The sequence below is a fragment of the Anas acuta genome, chromosome 4 (assembly GCF_963932015.1).
Source record: "Anas acuta chromosome 4, bAnaAcu1.1, whole genome shotgun sequence".
Classification (NCBI taxonomy): Eukaryota; Metazoa; Chordata; class Aves; order Anseriformes; family Anatidae; genus Anas; species Anas acuta.
Genome location: NC_088982.1, coordinates 33148679 through 33171917, shown reverse-complemented (window position 1 = coordinate 33171917; position 23239 = coordinate 33148679). Strand labels below are relative to the sequence as shown.

Sequence of the window (23239 nt, the reverse complement as noted above, 5' to 3'; positions counted from 1 at the left end):
GAAGCAAATGAGGCTTCAGTAGGAACATCAGGCCACTTTATCAAATCATCTGGCTCTTGGTCCTGCAAGTAAAGGCAGCTGGGTGGATCTTGTGTTTTTCCTGAACTGTTTGTGCTCTTCTGGGACAACAAGAAATGATGGGTGAAAGATTGAAGTTGACATCGTGACCTGCAGTCCTGTCAGTATTTTCAGAGAAGAAAAAAAAAAAGAACACACTCATTTTAAGACAAAAGTGACTTCTGCATATCAAAAACCTCTCGTCATGAGGTTGTGCTGTATTTTGGCAGAAACACCAAATTCCATTTGTGCTGTAGCCTCTTCCCCTCCTTTCATCCAGCACACAGCTGGATGGCGTTTGTGCGGGTGAGGGAGCAAGCCTGCAGCACCAGCGGAAAATGGCTATCGAGCCGTGCAGACTGCACCCCCCGTCTGTTAACCCACCTACCTCGCAAGCTAACTGCTTGTCCTGGCACGTAAAACGCCTGCTTGGAAGCTCTGAGACCCCATTCCCTGGCAGGGCGAGCCCCTAACCCCAGCGGGCCCCCTCAGCCTCGGCCCGCCCCGGGCGGTGCCGGCCCGGCCCCCGGGCGGAGCGGGGCTGCCTCCTGCCTGCTGCCTGCTGCCTCCTCCCTGCCTGCTCCCGGAGGCTCGGGCTGTGGTGGAGAGCGGGCACTGACCGGCACCAGGCGCTTTCTGCACACTCGGACTCGGTCCCGGCCCGGCGAGCTGCGAAATGGCGAAGGTGGGTGCCGGGAGGGATGGGATGGGGGTGCCCCCGCCGCCCCGCTCGGCTCCGGGCACCATCCCCTTTCCTTTATCCCACTAATGTATTGCTGCTCTGCCTTAAATCAGCCTGGCGGGGGACGTGGAGAGGAGGAGGAGGAGGACGGGGAAAGCGGCTCAGTCATGTGAGGATCACGTCAAGCACAACTTTATTATTTTTTTTCGGTCAGTTTCCACTCGTTTGGCCAAGTTTTCGGTGCCGCGCGTTTGCGTTGCGCCTGGGCGTTGGCGCTCGCCGCTGGGCGAGGGAGGAGGAAAACGCAGCGGTGCTCCTCCTCGACGGGCCCTCCTCCTCTTGCCTCGCTCTATCCCGCTTAATTTTTCTTAAAGTTTTGCAGCTGCGAGACCAGGACATCACCTGAGCCCTTTTCCTTGTGTCGGTGTCATGTTTGAGCCTGGGTGGAGGCTGGCAGTACGAGGCAAACCCGTTTGTTTTAGCCTTGTATCGAGTACATCCACCACATGCTCCCAGCAGTCCAAGGCTTGGGTTGCTTGTTTATGGACTTTGTACTGCTTTGGAAAAGGGGAGCCATCAAATTTTAGGATTGCCTTAGCAGAAGTCAGCGTGATTGTGCAGTGATGTATGAGTAATGTGGTGGCAGGTGAACTAGGTGATGCTTGAAGGTCCCCTCCGACTAATCTGTTCCTATTCTAACTTAATTAGCAGGGGTTTAACACTGCGGTGAATATTTACCCATATTCTGTCTGGATTTATTTTTAAGAGAAATAAATTAGTTTTTTAACAAGTTATTTTTAATAATATTCTGCTAAGTCGTCCCCCCCCGCCCCCTTTTTTTTTTGGAGGGGTAAAGAGAGGGGTTCTGTTTTCTTCTTCAAGCATCAAGCATGGTTTGTCTAGGATGCATCTCAGAAAAACAGACTGCTATCCAAGGCTGCGCAGGGCATCAGACCAGAGAGATCTACCTGAACAGCATTTTGTTACAGTTCATCTTAGTAAAAACATGCAAATTTGCAATTCACCTGTAGTCTGTTCCACAGACACACTAACTCTCGATCTAATTAAAAGGAATATTTCATTCTTCATTAGTGTAAACCAGCTCTTCTTGTCCTTGTGCAGCAGAACTTTCTGCTGCCTGAGGTGACACTTGGGCTTGAGCTACTGAGTGGGGTGAGTTGTGCAGGGCTGAAGTCACTGGAACTATGAAGTCTTGTACCAGGTAGGTCCAGCACTCCAGTTTCCACGTTCAGATGGCTGTTTCCCACTGACTTTAGTAGTATTCTTTACCTGTGTGATTATGCAGCCAAAAAAGAAAGACTGAAAGTGTTAAAGCTTTGCAGCTTGTAATTAATAAAATAAATAAATAAATAAAAGTTGAAGAATAAGCTCTGCTCCTCATGGCAGGTATCTGTTCTTAATTTTATTGCACTGTGAAGTAATGGTAAGGCATGAAAATACACATCAATTAATTATGAAATGTACAGTATCAATTGACAGTAGTTATTTATGTGTGCAATTAAAGGTTCAATGTTCAAAAAGACTTGACAGCACAGTGTGCTAAAGTCCAGTGTAGTCTAAATATTTCCCTGAAGAATAAAACCTTTGAAGAAGTTAAGTTATCTTTGGAGTCTTTGTCACTGGTTTTGCTCAGGAAAAGGATGTCATACGCTCCGTGGCCAGGAGAAAAAGGTTCATTCATTTTGTGGGAAAACTGCAGCGTGCCATAATGTGCTGTACAGACTGGTCCCTCTGTGCCTGTGTTTATCTGCTTTCTTTGGAGGATCACTGAAGTCTTAACAAGGCATCTTTTCTCACACATCTGTGTATGTAGTGATCTTCATTAGTGTACAGATGTGTATGAAGAACTCTTCCTGCTTGCTGAGCTATTGTCTGGAAGTGCTGCTCTGTGCTTGCTAATTGGGAAACCTTTAAGGAAAGCAACAAGAGTTATAGTCTGTATGTTGAGGACTGGCCTGTTTTGGTCTGCTACTCCCAAACGTTTCCCTGCAATGAAGCTGGGACTGTGTAGTGTGTCTATTTATAAACTGGCAGGAAGGTGGAGGTGTGGCTGCTGTGTGCAGTATCCGCAGCTCCTGGTCTGCCAAAGTGCTTGTGTGACTGGCAGCACAGGAGTAGTATTGCTTTAGAGGATTATTTCTCACATCCTGAAGTACAAATGCCTTTCCAGAGTTGTGTCCTGAGCAGTTCCTTGGCTTTGTTGGGGTTATTTGTGAGGACAGGTTCTCTGACAGTTTTTGCAAATGTCCCTGCGTTGGTTCCCAAGTTGCCATTGCTTGATCTTATCTTCTTTCTCTCTTCTGCTCCTGCTTTTTTTTTTTTTTTTTTTTTTCTGTCTGTCCTCATTACCTTTGGTATCTCTATGGTGTATTGACTCATAGTTCAGCACAGCTGTTGTGCAATTCCGTCTTTTTGTCAGAAGTGTAAATATAGTAGGGCAGATGTGAATATGGTCTGCTGACCGGAGCTTACTCCTTCCCTATAACTGGGCAATCTGAAGCATTGCTAAACTTAGAGAGGGGTTTTGCTGAAGTCTCCTTAAAGTAGTTGCAGGTTCATGCTAGCTCCATGGCTGTATGCATCCACTCACAACATCACTTATGTCCTACTGCTGTTGAAATTTTGGTAGGGATGTACAATCTAATTCTTATATGGCATCGACTCTAATGCGTAGTTTGAGCTGGGCTCTGTGCCTGGTCTTCAGTGACCAAAAAGGCTTTCACTTTGCTGGTGGGCGCTGTGTTGTGCTTTATCTGCAAGATGGGTATGCTTATTTAAAAAACAAACAAACAAACAAACAAAAAAAAACAAACCAAAAAAAACCCCCACACAACTCAAGTTAGTCTTTAACTTACTCTAGCACGTGACCTTCTGGGTTCTTCCAGTGCTCTGAAAATAGCATGCCTTCTCTGTTTGTCAACCTGTGTGCTGGAAAACATTCTCCATTTCCATTCCCACCACTCCACAGTTTTCCTATGCCATCTGTTAAGCAGGTGGCTGATTTAAGTAAAAATCATGTCACGTATCACCTGCTCTTAACTAGATACTGGCCTTTCCAGCAGTAAATTGATGAGACCTGACTTCTGTTGCTGCTGTGCAGCATCATGAAAGGGGGTAGCTCGTCACGTATGGGATATCTGGATGGTAAGAACTTGCTGTGAGAGGGTACAGAGCAAGGGCAACCAGAAATAAGTCTGAAGCAGTTCAAGTATGCTCTTTTGTTAGCTGATAATGAATGCTTTGTATTGAAGAGTGGCTAAATGTCTTGTGGGTAGGAAACCTTGTGTGTGCTTGGTGGGGAAAAATTAAAAGGAACCTTGTTAAGTGGCTATTGTTGATTTTGCATGTTTCCTTGGCTGTTGCCAGGGTATGTGGCCACATGACATCAAATTGTGAAGCAAAGTTGTCTGTTGGGAGAAATTAAAATAGCTGAGGTGCTGGTTAGAAACAATTTGCCTGGTGAGATTGCATCTTCCTGTTCTGCAAGCTGTTGTTAGAGCAGAATAAATAAGAAAAAAATCAACCAACAATATGAATTTCTTTGTTGGAGGGCATGAGATCTAAAGCTAGATATTCTCTTGCATTTAGAGTTATACATATATTCATGTAACATATATATATAAATATATTTTTTCCTTTTCTTTTTATACTAACTTGTGTCTTCATTGGTCCTGTTGGTAGCTGCCTGGAGGAAATGGAAGCTGCTGTTTATTTCTAGTCTATCATCTCAAATTGCCCTTGTGCTACCCAAGGCTGTTTAGCAGCAGGCAGTATAATGGGGTATGTAGAAAGTAGAGTGTGGGTAGCTTTGGGGTGTTACAGTCTTGCAACACTTTTTCTGTTGAGGCCTGTTGTCCTTCTCTTTGTTTCGTTAATGTGGAGTGTTGATATTTGCTAAGGGATATTTACTAAGTTGATATTTACCATTGTCAGTGTCACATCTGCCCATTGGTGGCTTCTGAAGGTGCTTTTGGACTGCAGGTTGCACTTGGGCCTGCAAAACTGTATCCAACATTGTCTTGTAGGAGCAGTCCTTGCTGATGGCAGGGCTGCAGCACTATTTCTGATTTGCAAGTTGCAGCACTATCTCTGATTTGCAAGCTAAGTGCCACTCAAGTACTGCTTGAGGGCGATGCTGTAGCCAAACTCCAGTAAATGTTGTGTGTCAGAAGGGAATGCCTGGAATGTAAAAGGTACAAGAAAAATGTTTTTAGGTTACAGCTGCAGCAGAAGTATTTCAGGAACTGTTCATCAGACTTAGTACATGGTAAGGCTTTCCACTATGTGCTTCGAAAGAGAGCAGAAAGTTTCTTAATAAAAATAAGAAGGATGATTCAGAGTGACTTTTAATCTGTGTATGCACAATGTTTGTGCATACTTTCTCTAAAACAGCCACACAGCGATGTTGGGCCCTTGTCACAAGACTTAGGAATCACTTCAGGAAATGCCCCTTGCTTATAACAAAATAAGCAAAAGAAAACTTTAAATTAAGTGATTGTTTTATCCAGGACCGATTGACCAGAGGGTGATTTTCCAAGGAGGATTGTGGTAGTTGTCTAATACTCAGTGATACTAAAGCAGGAGGAAATACCCTTCTAAATTACCCCGTTCTGGCTGGTACAGTAATAATGGAGGAGGAGAAAAACAGAGGCTTTTCAGACTTTATCTGTTCTACCAGGTTAAATTCTGTTTATAAATTTGATCCCAGTTCCTTGAGGTTTCTTCATTATAGCTTTTGGAATAAGCTAGGAAAAAGACTGTAAGTACACATTACTGTACCTAAATTTGAAGTACTGCCTAAAACCTTGCTTGTAATGGGAAAAACAGACTGCTCCAGGGGAATTGACGTGTCCTTAAAGTAGGCTGGCTATCGGAAAGCATCTACCAGAGGGAAGTTTGTTGTTGCTCTTAAACACCGTGGTACTTTGTGTTCTGGATTTCTGAGGTACTTTGGGGTAAGCCTCACCCATTACTACTGCGGCAGGGGGAGGGATAGGGATTCCCTGTTGGCAGTAACACACGGATGGCCTGAGAGGCAGCAGTGCTTCAGGGCAGTTTCTGGTACGTGCTTGCCAGTTCTTTTCTCTCCATGCTTTTCTGGCTGACCTACCCTAGCTGAGTAAATTGGCTTGAAACCACAGCACTGTGAGGCTGAAATTGTTAACTCGAGGGAAAGGCCGTGTCACAGAGGCCAGATGGCTGTGCTGTCTGTGAAATAGGCTGCTGTCAGTCTCGGTGGAAGTCTTGGCATTTCCTTTTGTGTTCTTCCTTAGGATTGGAAAAATGCCCTGCCCGCGCTGATTGTTACTTTAGTATGCCAATACCTACATTAAATTTTCCTTCTTCAGCTGTTGGAAAGCCTCCTTATTGCCAAAACCCTGCTGTTTCTTGGCCTTTGTAGTTTATAAATTACCTGTATGTATATAGCACAGTAGGTTCTTGAACTGTCGTGTTTAAATAAAGGCCAGACTGTTCTGTGCGGGTGCTGAATATCTTTTTGTGTTTGACTCAAGCAGAAAGTCCCTGAAGAATCATTTTCCATGGAAACATAGTGGAATTCTGTTTGTGTTTGGATGGGCTCATCTTTTATCTTTGGTGTGAACTGTTATTTCTTCTTGGCTGTGAACTACCACGAGCAGTGTAGCTGAATCACATGAGTAAAAAGGTGCTTACGCCGAAAGAAACATGATGGAAAAATTGAAAGTCACTGAGGAGTTCAGTAGGTCTCCTTTTCAGGGTGATGGAAAAAATCAGTGTGATACTGGCTGAAACCTCCATCAGGCTTTTCTTGGGGGAAGGAAGTTCTTATTTCTGAATGTGTCTAGGATCCTTGTATGGCTTATCTGGCCTGTGTGACTTGTGCAATTAATTTCCCAAATGATTCCAGGAAATGATCATTTCTTAGTCATTTTCCTGCATTCGTGCTCCAGTGTTGTGAGTACCAACCCTGCAAACTACCTTTATGTAAACAAACCTGAACTTAGCTGGCCTACTGCTGAACCTTTTGAGTAGAGCTGTGTTGAAATACCCACAAGCTGCTATTTAGGCAGACAATTGCATGAAAAATGCTATTGTTTTTTGGATCTTGGATTCAAATCTAGTCTGAGCTCGTGTATGGAGAACTGAAAGATGCTGTTACCTTCTATTTCTGTTTTTTTTTTCCTTTTCCCACCTTTTTTTTTTCTCTTCCTTCTAGTCCACAAGAGGCACCGTGACAGCATTTTCTCCTTTTGATGCCAGAGCTGATGCAGAAGCCCTTCGTAAGGCCATGAAGGGAATGGGTAAGAACAATTTATGTTATGAAGAAGAAAGAGTTCTCACTCCTGCTTTGAAAACATTTTCTGAACTCATTTTTTATGTTAGCAGATGAGGATAGGGCGTGTGTCCACATGCTATGGAATGACGGCCCTGGGACTGCAGGAGTCTGGGCATGTCCTAGTTCTGACTGTGTCTCTCTCAAGGATGTTGATTTTTAGATTAACAGAAGTTAAAAATGATGGTTTGGACACTTCCCATTTAAAATCTGATACTTCACAGGCTTCTCTGCACATGCGGTTTTATTGCTCAGTAAAGATAGACTATGAATTTAAAGGGAACAACTGTGACGAATTACCACAGAACAGCAGAAGCCCTGTGTTTGCAAAAGGGGCAACAGCTCCCTAGGTCTGGAAGTGGCTAAACACGGGGCAGTTTTTGTGACCAAAGAACACGAGCACACAGAACGAATGTAGCCTGACAAGTGGTCTCTAAGCTCATGCTGTAGCTTTCTGCCCCAAAACTTTGCTGTGAGAATAAATGCTAATTTGATACTTTCTTCAAAGCTGCCTGTGGGAAGGAGCAGAGAGAAAGGAAGAACGGAATTCAATAAACCTCAGGTCTATGGACAAATTCAATAGAGCTAGCAAGGTGCTATGTTGTGAGGATAAATTTGTAAACTACTGCATATAAAATCAATAATAGCTCCATACTTCCCTACTCAGGGGTGTTTAGGATTACTGGCCTGTGGTTTTCTGGGAGTTGACAGGGCATTTATTCTGAAGTATATCTCTTGGGGAGCCTGACAGCAGGCTTGTTCATGGAATAAAGATTGTGACTGTTTTATACCTGATGGCTGGGGTGCTGGGGGCAGTGTCTGGAACAGGGCACTGATGGAGAGCAATGCTTATTCTCCAGTCATATTCTTGCTACAGCAGAACACCAAACCTGGTGGCTCAGCTTGAGGTGTGGACATTCGTTTTTTAAATGATTGTGCTGTTTATCGGTAGATTTTTATTTTCTGTGTTTTTAAAGTGTTTTACATTGTCTTTTTAGTTTGTGTTACTGATGGGTTTTGTTATTGTTGTTTTTAGAATATGCTTGTAACTGTTGTTCTTTCTTTCTAACCTCAGGGACTGATGAGGACACTATTCTGAAGATCCTTACCAGCAGAAATAATGCCCAGCGTCAAGAAATTGCATCTGCCTTTAAAACGCTCTTTGGCAGGGTGAGAAAAAACAAACAAACAAAAAACACTAGAAATGAGCTGAATTTGGCCTATGATGATTAGTTAAAACTGTGAAGTGCATTCATCATGCTCTCTGTAAAAGATTTATTGGAAGAAAATCTAGTTTAGTTACTGTGTCCCCCTTCTCCATAAAGAGTGATGGAATGGTTTGGGTTGGAAGGAACCTTAAAGGTCACCTAATTCCAACCCCCCTGCCACAGGCAGGGACACTATACCAGTAGACCAGGCTGTTCAAAGCCCCATCCAGGCTGGCCTTGAACACCACGAGGGGTGGGGCATCCACAGCTGATCATCTGAGCTGAACAATGCCAACTCCCACAGCCTGTCTTCAGAGGAGAAGTGCTCCAGCCCTCTGATCATCCTTGTGGCCCTCCTCTGGACTCTCTCCCACAATCCACATCCTTCTTGTGCTGGGGGCCTCAGAGCTGGGTGCAGGATTCCAGGTGGGGTCTCACTGGAGTGGAGCAGAGGGGGAGAATCACCTCCCTCTTCCTGCTGCTTTTGATGCAGCCCAGGATATGGTTGGCTTTCGGGGCTGCAAGCGCAAGTTGCTGATTTGTGTCAAGCTTCTCATTCAATCAGTGCTCCAAGGTCCTTCTCCCCGTGGCTGCTCTCAATCCATTCTCTGCCCAGCCTGTATTTGTGCTTGGGATTGCCCCAGCCCAGATACAGGACATTGCCCTTGGTGTTGTTGAACCTCATGAGGTTCACGCAGGCTCACCTCTCAGGCCTGCCCTGGTCCCTCTGGATGGCATCCCTGTCCTTGTGTGTGTCAACCACATGACACAGCTTGGTGTCATCGGCAAACTTGCTGAGGGTGCACTCAATCCCACTGTCCATGTCCCTGACAAAAGTATTAAACTGCACCGGTCCCAGTACTGCCCCCTGAGGAGCACCACTCATCACTGAGCCACTGACCGCAACTCCTTGAGTGCGACCATCCAGCCAGTTCCTTACCCACCAAGTGGTCCATCTGTCAAATCCACACCTCTCCAATTTGGAGACAAGGACATCATGGGGGACAGTGTCAAATGCTTTCACAAGTCCAGGTAGATGATGTCAGTAGCTCTTCCTCTGTTCACCAGTGCTGTAACCCCATTGTAGAAGGCCACCAGCTTTGTCAGGCACCATCTGCCCTTAGTGAAGCCATACTGGCTGTCCCCAGTCACCTCCTTATTTTCCATGTGCTGTAGCATAGTTTCCAGGGGCTCCATGATCTCACCAGGCACAGAGGTGAGACTGTCAGTAGGTCTGTAGTTCCCCAGGTCTTCCTTTTTATTCCCTTTATAAAAATGAGAAATCCTTAAGTTTGGCTAGGTTAGAATATTCCATTTTGATTATCACAAAGAAGTGAACTTTTTCTGTACCTTGTTAGAATACATCAGGTTTTTGTGCAAAAGCTTACATATTTTCCCATTAGTATGCTTCTAGTACTGACCTCATCCTCAGTATGGATGGAGTTACCAAATGCTTTGGCTCAAAGTCTGCCATGCGAAGTCGTGGCAAGAAGAGAATTTTCTTTACAGAATTCATTGCAGTACTGTTTGTTCCACATTAGGATCTTGTAGATGACCTGAAATCAGAACTCACTGGCAAGTTTGAAACGCTGATGGTATCTTTGATGAGACCAACGTGTATTTTTGATGCTCATGCACTGAAGCATGCAATCAAGGTAAGGAGAATGCAAGAGATTGAGTATATCGTATACAGTGTTTGTTGCTCTTTTGTTGTGTATAGGAATGAACATTTCAGTTAGTAAGGGAAATGATGATAAAGTTGTCTTTTAATTAGTAATGTTATGCTAACGCCTGCTAGTATCACTAATGCAATTGTTTTGATTAAAATTTGCATAGCATAAGACTTGTTCTGATTTAGGTTTAACAAGCAGATCAGTGGTGTTTTTAAATTCTTTTTTGCTGCTGAAGTCCAGTGGATGCTAGTTTTTCTGCTGTGAGCAACCTAGGATTTGCAAATTAGTTCACAGCATTTCATTAACGTGATAGCTTTGGTTGTCTCTTTTTGACTGTTATTTAAGCATGAAGTTATTTAGCACCTGATGAAAACAGTCCAACTCCAAAATTGGTGGGCTAGCATGCCTGTGTAAACTCACATCGAGCACCAAAATTATTAGGGGACGTTATCTGTGTTGAATGTGTTCTAAAAGCTCCCTCCAGTAATACAGAGACAAGAGTTGACAAATCCTGTCAGTGGTAGTCTTTTCTTTTTTTTTTTTGACGTTTCTCTCTTCGGTGAGTGCATTTATTACCTTTCTGGGAAGGCTGGGTGAAACAACAATTTGCAGTCTGTGTGTTTAGATATCTTAGTGTGTTTTTTCATGTGTTCCTATTTTTCCCCCTTGATCACACCTGTTTGATATCCTCAGCCTGTGGAAATTCAGGAATTGGATGTCCCTGGGTTTTCTGCAGAAACCTGTTGATTAAAGTAGATGACATTGAAGTTGGCTGGTGTCAGCTAGTGGTTGGTTGGGTGACAGTAGCACTCCCCAAATCCTTGATGAGCAGCTGGTTAATATGTAGTCAGCTGTGCAAGCTAGTGATTATGAACCCATGACCCAGCAAATAATGTCTCAGCCAACAGAAGCTGTAATCCTGGAAATCTTTGTAATGTCTTTATGTGCACTGGGGGAAGGGAACATGGCACCTGACAAATAAACTGATAAAAACCTGGCTGACTGAAAGGAATGAAAGTATTCCCAAGCTTCTTGTGTTGACTTAAGGGTCAAAGACTGACGGGGAAATGACAGAACAGATGGGTACAGGAGGGAAACAGAGATAGTGGAACAAGAGTGTTTTTGTTCTTGTTAGTTACAACAAATGGTATTAAACACAAGATCATAGGATCGCAGTGAATGTCTCTGCACAGGACGAAATGTTGACACTAGCTGCAATTCAGCTAAAGTGGATAAGAGCACTAAAGAAGATGTGGCAGCAGGAACTTCACTGCAGGATGACAACTCAGCTAAGAGCATTGTCTGTGCTGAAGATTGAGTTACCTACTGCTGCTGCTACAAGGCTCCTTAGAGAACTAATGTAATAGTGCTTGCCTTACTTGTTGAGTAGGCATATTCTTAAAACAATCTGTATTTTGAAAATGTTTGTGTGTATCCTATTAGATCTATATTTTGAATATCTTTGTACACAGTACATTGATTTTTTTCCCTATAGGAAGTTTTCTCTATAGGAAGAACTGTAAATAACACACTGCAGCAAAACAAAATAAAAGATACACAGGGTAAGGGCTCCCTTTGGAGTGTAAACAGCAATGGCTTATTCTTATAGGCAAAGTAGACGCAGATATGTGGCAAGAAAGATATTGCCTTGGCTTTTGTAAACTTTATCCTTGTGAAAGCAGAGTGCCTGTTATGGCTATGTATGGAGTGCAGCAACTATTTGAGGGCCTGAGTTAGCGATTCTATTGTAAAATGCGTTTGCTTACAATGAAAGGGATGCTGGGTGACTGTTCATCTGTGTGCTGATCAGTGAAGGGCGGTGTGTGAACTGAGCTGAGATGGAAACTGTTCACTCAGTTACTGTCACGTCATCAGCTGTAACAGTGAAGAGTGGAGGTATATCGGGGTGTACTTGACTGTGGATCATCTGAGTCCTGCAGCATGAGCTTCTTTATGTGTTTTGAAAACAATCATTCCAGAATGGAAAGAAATTACTTTTCCAAGCCTCCCAGGATAGACTAGGTATTACCAGAAAAATATTTTTTCTTTCTTTGATCCAGATGTATGAGGTGATGCTTGCCTTTGGTTGTCAAAGGGAACACTTGTTTTCCTTCTGTTACTCAATCAGCTGATTTCTTCTTGCACTCTTGTAGGGAGCAGGAACCAATGAGAAAGTGTTGACTGAAATTCTTGCCTCCAGAACACCTGCTGAAGTGCGGAATATTAAACAGGTTTATCTGCAAGGTAAACTTCAGTATAAAATCAAGTTCTGAGTTCTCCTTTCAGTTCTTTCACGATGATTTTAACACGTTTAAAACAAGACCTATCTGTAAACTGAGGCATGTATCCAACAAGTGAGATTTTGTTCTGCTGAGTTGGAAACTTTATATTGCAAGAAAATAGAGTATGGATTGCAAGCTAAAATCCTTTTTAGTTTGGGGCTATGATTGGGATATGCAGTGTTTGGTCTTTTTGTGCTTTACAGATAGAATTTATTCAAATGTAATTTCTTTATTCCACCCATTATTTTATTTCTTTTGAACAAAAGAGGGTTTTAAAAAATTGAAAGTCAGAAAACTGGCATACCATAAAGAAATAGGATTTTTTTTTTTCGCTTTGTTATAATGTATTGCATTTTTTTTATCGTCCACAGGAGTACGTGCTCTCACCCTGTGAATGCAGGGGTTACTTTGTTAAGGCAATACTTAATTCAACACTTTTGTATTTATGCAGATTTCTTTCACACAAGAAATCCTCATATCTTAATGAAGTTCAAGACAAAACTTAGAGTTCCAAAGGACAAAATTTATTGGAGCGAGACTTTTATAAGCTCCTTCCTGTTGAACAGTTGTGAGACTGCCATATTTCTGTATAACTCCAGATCTGTATGCTCTTTAGTTCCTTAAAGAGCTGAACCAGTGTATCTCATTCTGGATTCAAAATATTTTAAGTAATCTGTGCCTGCAACTGGGTGTGAGATGGTGCCTTTCCATCTCTTAGAGTAATGTTAGGTTGTAAGGGATGGCAGAATATGTCCAGTTGTTAAAACTGTTTCTGACAAACGATTCCACAAGCTGTGAGTCAAATCCATTTTTTGCTTTTCCCTATTTTCTCATCAAAATAGCGAGGAAGTCTGTAAGGTAGTGAATGGGTGTTGCTCTTTTGCAGAGTACGAGGCTAACTTGGAGGATAAGATCACAGGAGAAACATCAGGCCATTTTCAGAGAATGCTGGTGGTCCTACTGCAGGTCAGTATCTCCGTGTATGCCTGTGTGTGTGTATGGTTTTCCTTTCTTTTTGTCTGATGTACTCTTGTTACTTTCTGCTTACTGACGAGGGTTTCTAGATAGACTTGGTGACAGGCAAGATTGGTTCAGAAACTGAGTAACTCTCCCTGAACTTATGATCTTGAGCTCTGTAATGAACCATTTCCACAGTTCTGGCTTGAAAAGCTTCTATGATACTTCTGGGTATAGCAGAATGCCTGCTGCATAGGTTTTTGAAGGTAATAAAACAGAACGGTTATTTCATAAATACACATCCAAGCAGAAGTGAAAAGTGAGGCTGTTTTTGGGTAAGGTGCATTTGGGATTGACTTCTCACAGCGATTTTTACACTTTCAATATATTAGATAGGTTTTTTTTGTTGTTGTTTGTTTGTTTGTTTGTTTGTTTTTTGATTCACCTGTCAGCTTAACAACTTCTTAATTTTTTTAGGCAAATAGAGATCCTGAGGGCAGAGTTGATGAGGGTCTTGTTGAGCAGGATGCACAGGTGGGTGAATGACTTACTTTTTGTTGGGGGAAAGGGTATTTCTACAATTACCTCAGAAAGAACATGCATAAATATAGTTCACATGTGAGAGAGAATTTTTATGATTTTGTGTGTGTTTATTTTTTTAATACATTTTGCTGCACTTTTATGTGTTCTGGACAAAAGAAGTAACAAAAGGTGAAATGTTGGGATCAAGACTTCTGGCACTTCTGTGTTTCAGTGTAAACCACATCTTGTTTTATTTATTACTTGTTGAGGTGCCTGAACAGAACAGTGACTAGGTTATAAGAGGAGAAAGGTGTGACTGTTGAGGCTGTGTGATGCTGAGATCTTGGCTGCTGGAAAGCTCAGCAGTGTGTTACTATTTCATTGTTTAACATGTGATTTGGGCTTCTCTCTAAATTCAATCCTAATCTATCTTGTGTCATATACATGTTACAGAGAAATAGTAATGCTATTTCAGTAAGGGATACATCCAGAGAGGGTGAAATATTAAAAAGAAAATATTCCAAATACTTTGTGGTACTGTAACAAATTGACAGTCCAAGAATTGTCTGCTGTGGAGTTTCTAGGGACCCACCCATTGCCATTTGTGAGTATTTTCCACGACTTTGTCACTGATCACTAAACCTGTGTTGTACACAGGAAGAGAAGTACCAGCAATAAATTTGTATTCCTGATGAAGTCTTTTGCTGCATTCTGTAGGCTTTGTTGTAGTTGTGGTCAATATTTCAGGATTTGATTACAGAAGTAATGCATGTTCATTCTCAGCTGTTTCAGATCTCTGGGTTAGAAATTGTCTCTCATAAATCGTCTGAGATGAAAGAAAACGTATGAACTGTTAGGTGACAAGGAGGAAAAAACAGGATACCAGATCAATAAAACATTCTCTTGATAGCAGGGCAAGGCGTAGAGAGAGAGAGAGACCTGTGCCAATAAGATATATTTTGTCAATCCTTTGTTATGTAAATTCAGAAAGCATCATTCTCCTTCTATTAAAACTCATACTGTGAAAACTGGAGCCTGGAGATTAAGGAGACACTGTACCTAAATGTAGAAATGTGGTTTTCTGAATGGTCTCTCTGGTTTGTTACATATGTTTGTCACATTTCTCTTAGCTGTTTTATGCAAAGATATTGTTAACATAGCTGGAATGGATGCAGAGCATTTCTAATAATTTCTAAGTGGCTGGGGAAAAAGCATTTGAGGTGGTATGGATGTGTAGGAAACTTTTAAGATTTTTCTGAGAATACTTAAAGGGGGAAGTGTAACTTCTTGCAAGACGTTTTGTGAATATCACTTTTTAAAGTTATACAGTTGAGGTACACTTTAGGTACTGCATAGTAGCAAGGCCAGTGAAATTTTAATGCAGTTTAGCTATTTTTACAATTATGAACTTTGTTCCTGACAATAAGATCAATATGGACAGCACCTGGCTTAATGCTTGTTTCCAGTTTCTTTGTAAGTGAACGGACACGTCCCTGCTTGTAAGACACTGCCCTGATTTAACACTTGTTTGAACTATTATTCAGAATACTGCTTAAGACAGCTACTACACCACATTGGTGATTCAGTTTAGGGAAAGAACTTCTTTTATTTATACATGATGGTGGGAGAACGTATGGAGATCTGTTACTTGCCATTAAGAAACTCTGAGATCAGGCTAGATGATTGTGCTTTAGTTTTAAGACATTACAAACGTTCAGTTTAGAAATAACAGTGCCTTTAGTCCATGGGAATACAAGGTGGGAAAATGCAGCCTCATTGTTAGTAACTGTTAGAGCTTACATAAAATGCCATTCGCAGCTTCAGGTATCTCCAGAGAAATGCATTCCTGGAGCCTCTAAATGCTGTGGTGGGACGTGGATGGAGACTGCTGGTATTCATTTGAAGAGCTTAGCATATATTTTAAACTAAATATCCTTGCAATGCTTTAATGGCTTTTTTTCCCCCCCTGCTTTTGTGCTCTGTGTCATTAATGTATCAGCAGTCACAAATGCACTTTATATAGGACTGTGGGACAAACATAAGTAGGAAATTGGTAGCTTTGCATTCAAGTTTTACAGTACGGGCAGACAGCTGGCCAACAGCATTGCTATGCAGGAGATCTGCTTGAATGGGTGTTTCTAGGAAATATTTGATTGTCTTAGTACAGGTGGTAACTTGTTTGCCTGCCTTCTGTTTGCTGAGGAGGGGGAAAAGAAGCTGTATGCTCTGATATCTAAAACCTTTCTCCTTACATTGTGTGGTGTTTAGCACATGATTGGAGAAGGCTTCTGAGTTTCATCCGTTTTGTTTTTCTTCTGCTGTCTGCACGAATTTTTGAAAACATTTCACTTTTCTGAAGTTTGCTAGTAGCCTTCAGACTAACCTGAAGAGCAATCACTGTGCTCTAAAATTACTAAAATCTGTTACCGATCTAGTTTTATATTGGTTAAGAATTTAGCATCTGACAAATTGTGTTTCTGAGGACTTTAAAATCCATCTGCCCCTCTTTTTTGGAAAACTTCCTCCTGGGCCGAGTTAGCAGAGTTCTTCCATTGAGATGAGTCATAATGTAATAAAGTTTTGCCAGTTTGATTTAAAATAGGGGAAGGAAAAAAAAGGCAGTATTAGGAATGGATTTTATCTCTTGGATTATAACAGTTTCAGAAAACTTGAGGCTTATGAAAACGACTATGCACATAGTTAGGGCCTTAAGCAGTATTATTCATGTAAATGCTTTTGCAGCCAATTTCAGACTTTAGAAAGGAATAAATGATAAAGTCAGTTTAGTATTGGGCAATTGTACGTATTTTTTTTTTCTTCCAGCTATAGCTTGTTAATAATTTTCCTTAGAGTAAGAAGAATGGAGCTTTTTAGATGTGCAACCACATCACAAATGCTGTTGTTTTAATCTCTTCAATTTACAACAGGTCTTGTTTAGAGCTGGGGAACTGAAATGGGGAACAGATGAAGAGAAGTTCATTACCATCCTGGGAACCCGAAGCGTTTCCCACCTAAGGAGGGGTAGGTAATATGGTCCATGTATGACTGAAAATTTCTGCCTGAAGTCCCACTGTTACCCAGGTGGTGGTAGAAATGGTAGAAGAACCATTTCTGGTACTGCATTTGTCAAGTCCAGTAACATTTATTCACTTCTTCCCTCTACTTTATTTTTGTTTCCTATAATTCGCTTCTTCCACAGCAAGAAGTGATCTGCTGCTTGGAGTGTGCAGTGGATCTGAGGAACAGCTGGAGTACTTCTTTCTGGATGTGTGTTTATTATTTTTTCCTTTGGAAGAGGTCATGGCAATAAAGTGATTCTGAGAGCCTGTTATGAGTCACTACAATCTCATGAAGATCAGCCCTGAAAAGATCAACCCTTTTATAGGTGCATATTCTATTAGCTGATGATAAGGAGACAATAATATTTTTCTTGTTCTTCATCCATTCATAAGTCTGTTTTATTATGCTGCTTAGGGCATTGGGATTAAGGATCGCTACATTTTGCTTTGGTTCTCCAGTCTCTTTTTTTTGTCCTTTACCCTTTGGATTGGTTGGATTTTCAAAGCTAATTTGGTTTGCGATTTTAAATATCTATTTATTTTTAATGTTACTGGCATTAAAGCAATCCTAAAGTTTGTTTACATTCATCCAACATGTACTTGGCATGATAGAAATGTAATGTTTCAAAGAAAAGTTGTCTTACCGATACTTATGAACACAGACTGCCAGTAGGACAGCTTGCATGAAGTTAAGTGGGTGGAGTAGCCCAGCACAGACAAGATCTTAGATTCAGGCTAAATGATAGCTGTGCTCTGAGACAAAATGCTTATCACTTCGTACAGCTTCCTATCTTCCCTCAGAGGGGAAGGATCACCTGCTGGCAACCTTCTGGCAATATTCTCCCCAGTGTACTCCAGGATACCATTATCCTTCTTTGCAGCAAGGGCCCGTTGCTGGCTCATGCTCAGCTTGGTCCTTGGTCTCTCAGGACCTCCAGATCTTTTTTTTCAAAGCTGCTTTCCAGCTGGGTGGCCCCAGCATGTTCTGGTGCATGGTGGTACTCCTCCCAAGGTGTAGGAACCTGTAGTACAATAGCAGTCCAGTAGGAAATAGACATTTAAAATAGGTCAGAGGGAAGAATGAGTGGACAACAGCATTTGAACAGTGGATGTTGAGATACAGATGTCACTAACCTGTCTGTACTGAGGAAGATACTGGGGAAGATATCTGACTACACATGTGACATTAAGCACGCTTTCTGTTTTCCAGTATTTGACAAATATATGACCATTTCCGGCTTTCAAATTGAAGAGACCATTGACCGTGAAACCTCTGGTGATTTGGAGAAGCTGCTTCTGGCAGTTGGTAATTACAGAATTAATTAATCTCAAACTGGCCTTCTCTCTTTTAATCCCTCAAATTCCACCCGTCACAGGAAGTGGCATGAAAACACGGTTCCTTCTTAGTGGGACCTTAATAGACCCAATTTTTGTGTTTAGAGAATAAGCCTCTACACTTTTTTTTTTTTTTTTAATAGATGAGGGAAAGGGTGGGATGGTGGGAAGCAGCAGGGTGGGAAGTGGTGTTGTGAACTGCCTTCTGTTCATGATGTGCACCGCCACCAGAAAGTGAGACAAAGCTCTGCCTTTGTATTCCTGGCATCTCATTTTTGGACAATGCAGCAGTAGACTTGTGACTGTGAGTAGAACTTGGCTAGTCAGGTCTCTTCTATGACAGCACTTTAACTCTTAAAACCAAGAGTTGTAGCAGAGGAACAGTCGAGCTAGCTGTATACTCAGTTGTGAGCATTGGAGAGAATGATGCAGAAGCCTTATCTTGCCAGTGACAGATTGTCTCGTGTTGAATAGCAATCAGTAATTTAATCCTTTGCCTCTTTTTCAGTGAAATGCATCCGCAGTGTGCCTGCCTATTTTGCTGAGACTCTGTATTATTCCATGAAAGTATGTATATGTTTTCCATATGTCACTTTCCTTCTCCTGTGGCTACTGTTCCTCACCCTTTCACTTGTTTTTCATTTCTTCTTTCACTGCAAATGCCAACAGGATACTGTTGGGGTATGCAGATCTGGAACAGGCTACAAACAATTCATGTGCCTTTCTTTGGGTTGATCGTAAGTTTATCAGACCATAAGTGTTTGACTGGAAACATCAGTTTCATCAGCTGTTTTTGGACTTGATCTTCTTACAATGGAAAACATCTGGCTAGATCCATCGCATGCCTTCAGCTAGATAAACAGTGCCTTAAGGTGATGGATATATTTAGGGAGTAAAGATGACCAAAAGCTGAACCGCAGATTGTGTAGATTTAGTGCTCTTTGTTTTAGAAAAGCGTTTTTACAGACTGAAAGTGCAGTTAGCTTTGAAACACAAGCTTAATGGCTTATCCATCCCATTTTGAGAAGGAAAAGTAACTTTTAAGAGAAAAAAGGAAAGAGATCTAAACAGCTATGAAAGATTCTGGAGGGAAACCCCATCAGCAGCACAGCTGTGTTTCTGTTGTCCTTTCCTTCCCTTGAATAGGAAGAGATAAGCAGGAAATCTGTATTTTTAAATCACAGTGACTAATAGTAATTAAAACCCTAGGAAAGATGAGGTAGGTAGTCTTTTGTTTTCAAGCAAATTATCATCTTCCCTGAATATATTCCTCCCTTCCCCACGCTGAAAAGCACTGAAGTGTGTTTGTCACCAGGTGGTTGTGCTGAGGAGGTGTCAGCATGAGAATTAATGAAAAGAGATGAAACGGTAGCTTAACTTTTAAAAGCTGCTTTACTGCTTTAATAACCATCAGTGTAAAAAATGGTTCAGACGGAAAATCCAAAACATGCTACCAGCATGCTGAACTATATGAGGAGGACCACTTTTTTATTTATTTTCATTTTTACTTTTTAAAGAATATGGTAGAGAACTTTTTTTTTTTTTTTTCTCTGTGGATTTATGAATCTTTTTGATTTCTGTTGTGAAGAGCGTGACACAAGTCTGTTGGTGAGATCCAAATTTTTTTCAGTAACATCTTTAACCTCTGTAAGAAAAAAAATCATTGTTTATAACTTTGGCAGAAGAGTGTGTACTTGTTATTTAGCAGTTTGACATGATAAAGTTCTACAATCTGTCTGCCTTCATAATAAGGTGGGGCAGAGCCTGGCTTTTAGCAGATTTTAATGTCAAATCCTACTCAGAAACAACTGGACTCACGGCATAACTTTTGAGCAGCTTTAGGGCACTTGTAGATGTAACCCAGGAATATTACAGCCAGTCGAAGGATTGAGTGGCCCTGGACATTAGGCTGAAGATGATCCTGGGGGCTCTGCCAAGTCCTTCCTTGAGATGCATTAGCAGGTCAGCATGTGAAAATATGTACTGCTTCGGCTTGTGTGGAGTCTGACGTGTCTGAGCAGGAGGGGTCGGCGGGTCCATCTGACACTGCTTGCTAGTGCAGAAACTTAAAATATTTAAAGCAGCGAAGATGAATAAAAGAGTTCTGTGGTTGGAAAGGGGATGTGAAGTTTTTCTTCATAATAAACAGCTAGCTAACTTGTGGAATGGGTTGCTCTACAATGCTACGTGCTTGGTTTTAGTCCTTCGTTAGGATTTATGTGCCCCCTTCCAGAACTGACTGCACTTCTGCAGTCTGAGACTTCACTGAGATGGTGATGTGCATGTGATTCTGATTGTAGCAATCAGATATACTGCTGTGTAATCTTGGGACTGGATTATTTTAAATTTATCTGGGCATTGGCAGTTGGTGTCACTGAAGATGAAACAAAATTAGAGGGCTGACTGTATGGCACTTCACCAAACTCTTGGGGCTTGGAGCACCTCACATGGTTGGTCTTCGCATTGTAGCATGAATGCCTTGTGATACTGTCCCAAATACTCTGTTGCAGAGTAGAAATGTAAAGCACAAGTGTTTTGAGACATCACTTGCTCATTTTTGTTTGTTGTTCTATGACAGTAACTGTCCATGACAAACTCACAGTGTAATATTTAAACTTTTCTTTGTAGGGGGCTGGCACTGATGATGACACCCTGATCAGAGTCATGGTTTCGAGAAGTGAAATCGATCTGTTGGATATTAGACAAGAGTTCAGAAAGAATTTTGCTAAATCGTTGCATCAAATGATTCAGGTAAAACTTCTATTTTGTCATCAGGGAAATTAGGGGTATTTAAGATGAAGTTGTTTCCAATGTTTGTTTTTGTGGAAGGGAGGGGGGCGGATGTGTGTAGAGCCGGACATCGCTGTGCTATCTGAGAGCAGCAGGGGCTGATCTGCAGTTTTATGAAGTACCGAGTAGTGTCATTTAAGTGGGAGACATTTCCTAAGAAAAGCTGAAGGTTTCTTTCCAGTGTTTGCTGGGAGAGCAGATGTGGTTTTCTGAAATTACACTTACTCATTTTTTTCCATTTTTAGTTGCTGCTTCATTTCCTTTTCCTTGTCTGGGTTCCTTAGGATTTTCAATGCTTCAGAGAGGGTGCTGGCTCCAGAGAAATAGCAGTGGGGTTTGGAGTCTGCATTACCATGAAGTCAGAGCTGCAGTCTCTGGTTGTGGTGTGTGGAACCTTTAGCACTACTTAAAGTGGAAGAAATTTCACTGGAGTCATTATCTGAATCATAATCTCCTTTAAGTGGGTGGGATGGAGCAGGAAGGGAAAGAGCTAGCAGGAAATCCAGGGCCAGCAGTTGTATATTTGCTGCAAAGTTAGGCCAAAATGCCTTTTTTCCTTGTAATTTTTTGGGGCTATATTTTATTTTTAAATGCTGCTTTTTTTTTTTTTTTTTTGTTATTACTCCTTATTTGATGATCTGTCTGTGACAACATAAAGTTCTCTGCTTTGGTGCTGCTTCTGGATTCTCCTTTTCTTGGACTTCCTCATTTGCAGTTGAATGCTTTTTAATGTGCAATAGGTAGCTCAGTTCTAGTGAAGCTTTCAGGAGCTTTTATTGCCTCTGAAAGTCCGTCTGTGTAAATATAGCTCTAACAGAAGAGGCAGAGAATTTTTTATGCATCATTCCTGAGCCGGGAGTAATCCAAGTGGATTTCCTGTGGGTGGGACAAATGCGTAATGTGTTAGTCTTCATTGGCGGCTGCTTTTCCTTGCGTTTCTGTGATTGTGACTCACGGCGACTGGTTTGTTATATTAACAGAAGGACACGTCTGGGGACTACAGGAAAGCACTCCTGCTCCTCTGTGGTGGAGATGATGAGTAACGGTGGCAGCGACACGAAGGATTTGTTGTACTCCAGCTTTGCAGCCCTTCAGTTAGCATGCCTGGCTAAGTTTTTGCATCTTAATGCTTTCTGGCTGTTTGAATTTATACTAGTATCGCACTTACTAAAAACAAACGTATTATCCAGCTGATAATCAGTCCCTCCTTCAAGTGCCTTCGGAAAGTATGCAAAAGTCCTCATCATGCAAGATGGGTCCTGAACACAGAACCCAGTTATTCGCAAGTGTTTTGCTGAAATAAGGAAAAGAAATCATGTATTTCCACTAATAATTTAAAGACCTTTTTTTTTGCTTTTATTCTCTACATTTCCACTGAATGTTAACCTAGTTTTAACATTGCAAATGAAGAAAAGGTATCCTTTGTATGTAATATTTGAATGAATTTGCTGATCATAATAAAACCAGTCATTGGAAATCTAAAGAACCAATAAATTTTTTCCCTCTCAGCAAAGTTGTATGTGGTTTTTAATGGGCAGAGATTCGTTTTCCTTTTTCCTGATTCTACTCAATTCTCAATTTCTTTTTCCTGATTCTACTACTTTAAACAGTTGGTCTATTTTTACTTGCTAGTATGCAGGTTTACAAGTATATTTGATGTTTTCCAGCTGTATGTCATGATGCCTACTACTAGACTTCTGTGGTAGGGACAGCTGATGAAGATGGGAAGAAAGTGATCCATATTTTAGGAATCTTGCATGAAAAAAGGGAATGTTGCAGCACCACTCTCTGATCAGGTTAACGGAGCAGAGCACAGCATGAGAGAAACACCAGTCTGCTATATAAGCTGCCTTACATGTGCTGCTTTAGTTTACCATTTATGAATGGCTTTGAAAATTAAATTGATGTGTGTGAAGGAGAATAAACTGTTTCATGCATTGTGAAGTCTGAACACCATGATTCTAAACAGCTTATCAGTTAGTCGCATAAAAGAGCTGTGGAAACTGCATGTTTTAAAGTCCTATTGGAATTGATTCTTCACAGATTAAGAGCTTTTAAATTTTCAGATTGAATAAGTATTGAAGTTTCAAGACTTTGACGTTATAATTGTGATTTTTTACTGTCAAGTCTGGTTAATAAGTACTTGGTTTCTGATGTAAAATATGACAACTACTTATAAGTAAATATGTTAACTGAAGACTGGTCTACTCTAAAACCTTGTTTTCAGTTCTCTTGCACACTTATTCTTGCATACTCACTTTCTCCCTCACGCTGTCTCCGTCTTCCCCACTTCTTTTTGTCCAAATTGGAGACTTGGCAGACTTAAAGCCAGCACAAGTG

The 23239-nt window shown here is 41.4% G+C and overlaps 1 protein-coding gene across 1 annotated transcript; it reads left to right on the top strand.

The window, feature by feature from the left end:
• Positions 1 to 586: 586 nt before the first annotated feature.
• On the top strand, positions 587 to 22412 carry ANXA5 (annexin A5). Its single transcript, XM_068680644.1, has 12 exons — positions 587 to 742; positions 6957 to 7041; positions 8149 to 8243; positions 9823 to 9936; positions 12108 to 12198; positions 13123 to 13202; positions 13671 to 13727; positions 16643 to 16736; positions 17985 to 18080; positions 18618 to 18676; positions 20738 to 20860; positions 21880 to 22412. Exons 1-12 carry the CDS (start codon positions 734 to 736, stop codon positions 21940 to 21942), a joined length of 966 nt encoding a protein of 321 aa, XP_068536745.1. The 5' UTR covers positions 587 to 733; the 3' UTR covers positions 21943 to 22412.
• The last annotated feature ends 827 nt before the right edge of the window (positions 22413 to 23239 follow it).